Source organism: Trichomycterus rosablanca, chromosome 4 (genome assembly GCF_030014385.1).
Source record: "Trichomycterus rosablanca isolate fTriRos1 chromosome 4, fTriRos1.hap1, whole genome shotgun sequence".
Classification (NCBI taxonomy): Eukaryota; Metazoa; Chordata; class Actinopteri; order Siluriformes; family Trichomycteridae; genus Trichomycterus; species Trichomycterus rosablanca.
This window is the reverse complement of record NC_085991.1, coordinates 38,362,001-38,371,905: the sequence shown is the minus strand read 5'-3', so window position 1 is coordinate 38,371,905 and position 9,905 is coordinate 38,362,001. Positions and strand designations below refer to the sequence as shown.

At 38.5% G+C, this 9,905-nt stretch overlaps 1 protein-coding gene across 1 annotated transcript; it reads right to left on the bottom strand.

Annotated features, from left to right (window-relative positions):
* Nucleotides 1-4,442: 4,442 nt before the first annotated feature.
* cnpy4 (canopy FGF signaling regulator 4) lies at nt 4,443-9,873 on the bottom strand. Its single transcript, XM_062993295.1, has 6 exons — nt 9,744-9,873; nt 8,559-8,685; nt 8,302-8,398; nt 8,019-8,141; nt 7,676-7,793; nt 4,443-5,697 (listed from the first exon to the last, which is right to left on the bottom strand). Exons 1-6 carry the CDS (start codon nt 9,826-9,828, stop codon nt 5,588-5,590), a joined length of 660 nt encoding a protein of 219 aa, XP_062849365.1. The 5' UTR covers nt 9,829-9,873; the 3' UTR covers nt 4,443-5,587.
* Between the last annotated feature and the right edge of the window lie 32 nt (nt 9,874-9,905).

The following is a 9,905-nucleotide window of genomic DNA, read 5'->3' as shown; positions in this document are numbered from 1 at the left end:
GCAGTCTGCCATCACATCATTCATTCAAAAATAAATAAATAAATAACTGGAATTTCCCTCTTGTTGAATGAAAAAAATTGAATGCTACAAGTAAAAATACTTCACATTGATTTTTGGCATGAATTTATAGGTGGGATCTTATAGCTGGTAATCTCAAAAACAATAATTGCAGCAGCAGTTTAAATATACTGACATTTTTGGTTTTACATGTGTAACAACCTATTACCATACTGATCTCTTGTGAGCTTGTACTGATCTCTTATTTCATGTATTATCTTTCTCTTTTAATTCAAATTAAAATTTAATATCAATTTATTTCATTGTAATTTAATTAATTCAAATATCTTTAGGTTGCCCAAAGAGGATGTGTCTCATTTGAGTCTGGTTTCTCTCAAGGGTTTTGCTTCATAATATTTAAAGAAGGTTTTTTTTGCCACTGTTGCCCCAGGCTTGCTAATTAAGGGTTTTGAACCTGGATTTCTGGAAAGCACTATACAAATAAATGTAACATTGACTTTACCTCTCATGATTTGCCTGAGCATCTGTTTAGTGGTGCATAAGTGCAGGAGGAATTACTGCAGTATTCCTGCTGAGAAAATAAGAAAGAAAATCAAACATATCAACAGCTGTAGAAGATTGATGTTAGAATTCATTACCAGCCAAATTACTGTCAGTAGGACGACACCTGAAAGCATCAAGCCGAAAGGAAAGCATTTAATGTAAAACAGATGTGGTTGCACAGTATGTCATGCCCGTCTGTCTAGGTGGTAAATGTAAAGCCATGCAATGTAATGGATTCTAGATTAAGTCTATATTTTTAACTGTATTTACTTTTTTAAAAGCCAAAACAATAGGTGGATTTTTTAACCACTTCTTTTTCCACTTTCTTTTATGTAAAATACTTTGAATGCGTATATTCACATTTGTAAAGCTTCTATGGTAAGACAATAAGCATTTTGCAACTTTGTTTATATACACTGATCAGCCATAACATTAAAACTACCTTCTTGTTTCTACAGTCACTGTCCATTTTATCAGCTCCACTTACCATATAAAAGAACTTTCCAGTTCTACAATTACTGACTGTAGTCCATCTGTTTTTCTACATACTTTTTTAGCCTGCTTTCACTCTGTTCTTCAATGGTCAGGACCCCCACAGGACCACCACAGAGCAGATATTATTTAGGTGGTGGATCATTCTCAGCACTGCAGTGACACTGACATTGTGGTGGTGTGTTAGTGTGTGTTGTGCTGGTATGAGTGGATCAGACACAGCAGCGCTGCTGGAGTTTTTAAATACTGTGTCCACTCACTGTCCACTCTATTAGACACTCTTACATAGTTGGTCCACCTTGTAGATGTAAAGTCAGAGATGATCGCTCATCTATTGCTGCTTTTTGAGTTGGTAATCTTCTAGACCTTCATCAGTGGTCACAGGACGCTGCCCACAGGACGCTGTTGGCTGGATATTTTTGGTTGGTGGACTATTCTCAGTCCAGCAGTGACAGTGAGGTGTTTAAAAACTCCATCAGCACTGCTGTGTCTTATCCACTCATACCAGTGCTGAGAATGATCCACCACCTAAATAATACCTACTCTGTAGTGGTCCTGTGAGAGTCCTGACCATTGAAGAACAGCACGAAAGGGGGCTAACAAAGCATGCAGAGAAACAGATGGACTACAGTCAGCAATTGTAGAACTACAAAATGCATCTATATGGTAAGTGGAGCTGATAAAATGGACAGTGTGTGTAGAAACAAGGAGGTGATTTTAATGTTATGGCTGATCAGTATATATACACAGTAGATATACTTATATATACAGGGTGAGTCAAAATTATGTTACCACTAATGGATCTATTCCCCGTTAAATGTGTGCCCAAGCTTTAAATGTTACTGTTGCTAGCTGGATTTTGTGTGTTGAACATGATGGCGAACAGGTTGAGACTGTATATATATATATATATATATATATATATATATATATATATATATATATATATAACCTGAGTTATTTTGTTTTAAAATAACACTGTGCTGATACATGTCTGCATTGCAGAAGACCCTGAATACACAAATTCTGACAATCCATTGTAGAAAATGTACAGGTGATCATTTTGAAATGTACGGCACTAGAGCACCACCGCCACCTTGTGCTCGAAAAAAGTACAACCGCCCATATTATACAATGCCAACAGTGGAAAGGAAAAAAATTGTTAAGAGGAACCAGACTCAACAAGAGAAAATATGTAAAATTATGTACAAATAAATTATTTCTACTAAAAGTGTACTAGTATACACCGATCAGCCATAACATAAAACCCCCTCCTTATTTCTACACTCACTGTCCTTTTTATCAACTCCTCTTACCATATAGAAGCACTTTGTAGTTCTACAATTACTGACTGTAGTTCATCTGTTTCTCTGCATGCTTTGTTAACCCCCTTTCATGCTGTTCTTCAATGGTCAGGACTCTCCCAGGCCCACCACAGAGCAGGTATTACTTGGGTGGTGGATCATTCTCAGCACTGGTGGTTGTGTGTTAGTGTGTGTTGTGCTGGTATAAGAGGATAAGACACAGTAGCGCTGATGGAGTTTTTAAACATCACTGTCACTGCTGGACTGAGAATAGTGCACCAACCAAAAATATATCCAGGAAACAGCGTCCTGTGGGCAGCATCTTGTGACCACTGATGAAGGTCTAGAAGATGACCAACTCAAACAGCAGCAATAGATGAGCGATCGTCTCTGACTTTACATCTACAAGGTGGACCAACCAGGTAGAACTGTCTAATAGAGTGGTCAGTGAGTGGACATGGTATTTATCTGTGGTGGTCCTGTGCTCTCAATGTTAGCTGTGTCACAGCAGCTTGTAATTCATAGAAGATTGTTGGTATTTGTATTTTATCTGACTGCGCAGTCAAATTTTTTTCTTAGAATGAGGTGACGGTTTGGAGTTTTTTTTTTTCTTTCAACCTTGGCAAGAGACCACTGTTTACAAGAAATAACGTGCCACCACTCGAAAGACTTGGGACATAAAGCAGTTCACATTGGCTCAACGCTTTACCAAAACACTTACGTTGGTTTGCTATATTTAACGAAGCAGCCAGATTAGTTTTACACCCTGTAGCTTCATGTGATTTCACCCGGTTCTTAGTCCTAATTCCTTGATGAATTACAATACATAAAGTTCATTCTACTTTAAAACTGTAACCGAGTATGATGGGAGCGGGGTGTGCAGGGGGTTAAGAGAGCACTGAAATCTTAGTTGTTTTACCTTTCATGGGCCTGCGGCTAAGACTTAGCTCATTCTGTCTATACAGATTAGTTTAAAAGATTCCTGCTTATACTGTGCTTGTTGAAAGAGCAACAATAATCCTAAAACAACATTATTTGCTCACAGAGAGACACAGAGCATTGCTGCAGGGTTCAAAAATGCTTTTTATTATTAGATGTATATATTTTTTTTAAATTTCAGAATGTTTCTAGTGTAACACCTAATAATGTTACCTAGTGGGAATGACTGCAGACTACATTCTTATTATACCATAGGGAAAAATTACCCAATCATTAGTCGGTCATTAATGATAAAAGGAAAAGGATCATTAAGAAAATTACAAGCCCAAAAGGCAAGCAGCTAAACCAACATGTACACACATTCTTCCTCTTTAATCATTGGGATGCATTTAAAGACACCCAAAGCATCACATAAATCACACATTACACTAAATTATAGTTAGCACAAACAAAAATAAAACACCCACTTACCCACTGATTGGTGCAATTTATTCATCTTCAATAATTTATTCTTTTTAATCAGGGTAGCGTTAGGTCAGGCAACACAGTGAAGCTAGGCATAAAGAAGGAATCTGGACAGGTACCTATCACATACAGTATATGAAAAAAAGTATTCACACCCCCACCACAGCACAGCAATGTATTGAGGTGCTGACTTGCCCTCCAAATTCCCCAGATCTCAATAAAATCGAGCATCTGTGGGATGTGCTGGACAAACAAGTCCGATCCATGGAGGCCCCACCTCACAACTTACAGGAGTTCAAGGATCTGCTGCTAACATCTTGGTGCCAGATACCACAGCACACCTTCATGGGTCTAGTGGAGTCCATGCCTAGACGGGTCAGGGCTGTTTTGGTAGCAAAAGGGGGACCAAAACAATACCTGCACCACCTGAGCCCCCCCAAGAAGGAAGTCTTAAGAGTACAACTTAAATATATAAAATATATTAAATATAAAACACTTTATTTAAGCAATAGAACACGAGAGGGAGTGTGTTATCGCGAATAACATCACGGCTGTGATTCGGTCGTAGATCATCACAGCCGTGATGTAATTCGCGATAACACACAACCTCAAGTGTTCTATTGCTTTTATACAACAGTTTTTACAAAATAAAGAAAGAAAATAAATCATAGAAGTCCTGAATTTCATAATAAATATGCTTTAATATTGACAATACCCTCCGCCAAAAAGTAGTTCCACAACGAATATAAAATTTAACACTACAAAGCAGACATCCCAAGTTGCAATAACTCATTTCAGGGAGGTAAGAACAAGAAGAAGAAGGCAAGAACCTCCGAAAGGAAAAAAAGAAATAAAAAACCTCTCGCACACACCAAAGGATATGGGTGATAACAGAACTTCTAGGAGCTGCTAACTGGGCTATTAAGCTAACTGTTCGCATTACAAACACATTAATGTTCCCTACATAGTGCACTAGATTGTGTATCAGATCACGGATATATGTTCCCTACATAGTGCACTAGATAGTGAATTTGACAACTGATTTATGTTCCCTACACTGCGCTAGATTGTATATCAGATAACGGATTTAAAATGCGATCGGGAAAAAAGGCTGTGTCGCCTGCGTGCGCGTTTGTGTGCATGAAGCTTGTCGTTAATGGAAACGCATCAGCGGAATAATACAGTTGTGGTGTGAAAAGACCGTGCTGTTATCACGAATATCAGCACGGTTAGAACGCTTCTCAACCAATCAGATTGTAAGGTCTGAACTAACTGTTGTATAATAAACAATGATAAATGCACATAATGCTCACTTAACTCTATATCACATGATTGTCACATAATCATTAGTATAACAGTATAACTGTAAATAATCATAAAAAATAACCCTCATTACTTATGATTGGACAGGATGTATGTTGGGGTTGGCCCTACCACATAATACTGAGGCAAGTTTTGGCATAAAGGCACAATGTGTGGAGTGCTTTATTAACTAATTGCTTCGCTGCATAAGAGGCATGTAAAGAACTATGCTTGTTTTGAAATTACTGGCCCTTTTGTAATAACACACTTGCCCAAACTGGAAAAAGCATTTGTTTGGGTGTAACAGTGTTCCTGTAAGTCCTTGCAAATTCACACTGTTTTACTGTTTTAAGAAATCAGATAGCTAAACCACTGCATCATTCTGCAAGTAAATGTTTCATTACTGTAGTGTTGATTAGTACCAGCAGACATAAACTAACCAGCATCCATGTAAACTCGTAGTGTTCTTTCTCAGCGCTTCTAACAGGAAGACTGAAAAGTCCAGCGGTCTTGTTGTTCTGTTGTCAAAGTTCTCCTACATCATGTGCTTGTTCATCTTTCTCATTCTTGCTCTCTGGGTTCTTCACTGAGCTTTTAAACCCCAAGTCACCCTTCCATACCTCCTTCAGACATTCTGTAAAGAAGACACACACCGGTAATGTCTGGATGTGTTTACATATAAAATGGCATGCAGGGATGCGAAGACAATTAATGCACAGGTGGTGTTATGTTAATACAAAGCAGAGTTGATGCTTTATTCCGCTTGTGTACTTGCAACTTGTCAATGCTTCCACCATTGCTTTTTTTAAAGCACACGTTTTACCTTTTTATGTGTATGCTTCATATTTGGAACTTAATTTATAGCAGATATAAACATTATCTACATATCACAAGGGCGGCACAGTGGCTCAGTGGGTAGCACTATTGCCTTACAGCACGAAGGTCCTGGGTTCGATTTTCAGGTGGAGCGGTCCGGGTCCTTTCTGTGTGGAGTTTGCATGTTCTCCCTGTATCTTTTTGGGTTTTTTCCGGGAGCTCCGTTTCCCCCCACAGTCCAAAGACATGCAAGTGATGCGAATTGGAGATACAAGATTGTGTATGACATTAAAGACTTAAATTGATTAATCTTGTGTAACCAGTAATAGTGCCGGTTCCTCCTCTACAACATCGGGAAGATTCGGCCATTTCTCTCCAGGGAAGCTACCCAGATTCTGGTCCAATCACTTGTAATCTCACGGTTGGACTACTGCAACTCCCTCCTGGCAGGAGCTCCCATGTCCACTATTAAACCCTTGCAGCTCATTCAAAATGCAGCTGCCCGTCTGGTTTTTAACCAGCCCAAACACTGCCACATCACCCCACTGCTGCGTTCTCTTCACTGGCTTCCTGTAGCTGCACGCATTCAGTTTAAAACACTGATGCTCGCCTACAAAGCCAAAAATGGACCAGCCCCAAGCTACCTTCGCGGTCTAATCAAACCCCGCTCTGTACCACGCAACCTCCGAGCCACTAGTCTTGCTCGACTTGATCCTCCACCCAGAACTAGAGGAAGACAAGCATCAAGGCTCTTCTCTGTTCTAGCACCCAAGTGGTGGAATGAACTTCCTGTCTGTCCAAACATCTGAGTCTCTTGCTGTCTTTAAAAAACGATTAAAAACGACCTCTTTACTAAGCACTTAAGTACTTATTTACTAACATTTTTCTTCCATTTCCAAAAAAAAACAAAAAAAAAACAAAACACTTTGGTTCTAACAGGTTTCAGCAGATTTGTGTTCTTCGACTGTTGTTTACTAAAACTTGAGAAATGAAATGTTTACTATGGAAGCACTTCTGTAAGTCGCTCTGGATAAGAGCGTCTGCTAAATGCAGAAAATGTAATGCAAATGTAATTACCTGTCTGGTCATGAATGTAACCAAAGTGTGTAAAACATTTGTGACTTGTCACACTTCTTGTTTTAACCACTGAAACGTTTTGGACTTCCTTAGCTGCACCAGGTCACCACAGTGGATCATTTATCGACATATGTGATATGGCTTTCCTAAAGCAATTCTTGGTTGGGTCTGGCACTAAGGGTGCACTGATATTTATGTATTTCCCCCTGTATATGTATTATCTCTCAATCTAGTCATTTTCAATTCCTGAGCTTGCACAATCCCCCGATTTGACCATGGAGAGCTGGATCACCATACGCCCCCTCTGACACGTGTCCAATCTGCAGCCACTCCCTGTGACCCTATTTTCAACCTCACACCATTCCTGTAGATTGCATATCAAAGTGGCTGCTGCGCCACCTGGGTGCCCCTATTATTCAGCACTTACTGTGTGAATACTGCTGCTTTCATGTGCCATGTTAAGTTACACAAAAGCTGTACTTGTACAACTATTTTGCTAACAATGTTAGTTAATGCTACTGGTCATGGTGGAGGAAACAACAGTTTCAGTAGTCAATAAAAGTGTTTTTTTTTTTTTTTTTCTAAAAATGGATAAAAGCGTCTGCTAAATGCTGAAAATGTAAATGTGAATGAAGGAAGCATGATGTAATTGTTCTTTTATACACTGTGTGTAAGTGTGTGAGTGTGTGTGTGTGTGTGTATATATGACTTTCTCAGACCTGAGTCAGAGTTTTTTAGGACATGAGCTTCACAAAGGAACCTCTCCAGTCGTTCCTCCTGGTGATGAAAGTACCAGTCCTCTACCACCTCCTCATATTCCTCCAACATGGTCTCACACTGAAACATAATAGTGTGTGTTACCACCCGCACAGCTCTCACCCCCTTAACCTCATCATACACGTTTTCACAATGCCTGTCATGCTTTTGCACTGTACCTGCTGTGCAGATGCTGTGCATTACAAAACACACATAATGTCCTGTACCACATCTACACGTTTAATAAAAGTACACACAAAACACGTCTAACTGCACAACCCACCTTAATATCTGAATTATTATTACCTGTCTTTTCAGGTCTGCCACCTCTATCGACGGCTCATCCCAGAGCTCATAAGGAACACCCAGCTCTACTTTTACTCCCTTATCAACCAGGTTCTTCAAGGTGCTCATGGTCTGACTCGTGCCCTAGCAAACAAATACATTAGACTAGAAGTATCTGTTTCATTCATTTAAAAAGACAAAAAATAAACAGTTGTAGGCATCTTTAGAATGCCAAGACTGCCATGAAATACATGTCCATTTCAGGTCTAGCAAATAAGTCTATTAAACAAAACCCAAATAAAACCTTAGCATATCGAAGGCTCCCTGGTCTCTCAGCATGGACGTGGTACTGTAGTATTCCCTCACAGATGTTGTCCACAGCTTCCGTCAATCTTGTTTCCCTTGTAAAAATGCAGTAAAAAGATGATCAACCAAAACAAAAAAAAAACAAAAATCTATATTAAGCGTTATATCTCTGTCTTTGTGCCAAGCAAAAACACTACGGCTGTTTTATCCTTAGTTCTTAAAACCAATTTATTCTGATTTTCCTTTCAGACTTACGAGGTGTTGTACTTGATTTTGCGTCTGCGTTTTCCAGTGTCCAGCACCTCCCCAACCTCCAGAACCTCTCTGGAGCGACCGGTCTTTTCCAGTGTTGTCTGCAGTTCTACTGTCAAAAACTTACACACTGTACAAAAGAAAAGAAATAGGGTAAAAAAAATAGTACAACTGAGTCTATATCCACTGCATCTTTAGCATGAGTCTTTATCACATACAAGAAGTTGAACTATACAAATAAAAAATAAAAATCTAATGAAAGTTGCTTTTAAATGAATTACAGGGACATTTATGGTAGTAAATAATAATTTAAAATATACAATTACTGAGCATGTCTGATAGCACTACCTACTGCTGAGACCCATATTAACTACGTTCTTAATAACATTCTTAAAGGCTTTTAGCATCCATCATCCACATGACTGTAGGAAATGTATTAATCAAAGAGTTCTACAATATTTTGCTTCACATTAAGTTTTATTGCCTTTTCAATAGACATGCTTTTATTAAAATAAATGTTATTAAATTCAGTGTTACCAGGTGAGAGTGGTTAATTGCTGTAAACTGTATGCACATTACACAAAGTCAAAATTTACATAAACTTGTAAATATGTATATCATGATGGTCTTTTGATTTCAGTGATTTCCACATCATACTATTTTGTCCAAAGAGAATTGGTTGGGGGTGGGGGGCTTAAAAGGTGCTAAGTAAGCAATTTTCAGTTAATTAATTTTGGTCAAACTCTCACCTTATTATGAGAAAACAAACGTCTGGATGGTTAGATGTAATGCAATAAAAAAACAGGTCTGACGGGAATTAAAAAGCTGCTGAAAAAATAAAGCTCACTTGACTGTGGACAGTTCCACTCATGTTCCAGGTGTTTCTAATCTTGAATGTTTTTGTTTGGATGTGTTGCAATCACTCAGTCTCAGAATAAGTCGTTAAACAGCCATAACACACCTGCCGCTTTCAAGTTTATGTAAACTTTTGACTTTAGCTTTAGAAGTTTTTTTCATAAAGGTGAAAAACATGACAGCAAAAAACTAAATATAAAATATGAAATAAATAAACAATTTAATATAAACACGCTTTTCAAGTACAATACATATCCATAGCAGCTTTACTGTTTCTTCATCCACACTGTTTAACACTACTGTAAACTAAGTCGACAGCCTGCTGTTGAATACCTTCACATTTATTAGGAAGACGCTCTTCATGCTCCGCTACAGCGAGGGTTAACATTAAAACCAAACATAAAGCTAAAACCTCCATTATTACTGGTTTATTCTACATTCAAGTCAAACTTGCATCAAACTTCGGCCACATCAACAGCCTCGGGGAGACTGGAA

Excerpts from the sequence above, each read along its gene's own strand:
- cnpy4 (XM_062993295.1), bottom strand. The coding sequence starts at position 9,828 with ATGGAGGTTTTAGCTTTATGTTTGGTTTTAATGTTAACCCTCGCTGTA. Across the intron at positions 8,686-9,743 it reads TCTTCCTAATAAATGTGAAG|TGTGTAAGTTTTTGACAGTA; the intron begins GTATTCAACAGC and ends TCTTTTGTACAG. Across the intron at positions 8,142-8,301 it reads GGAGCCTTCGATATGCTAAG|GGCACGAGTCAGACCATGAG; the intron begins GTTTTATTTGGG and ends TTTGTTTGCTAG.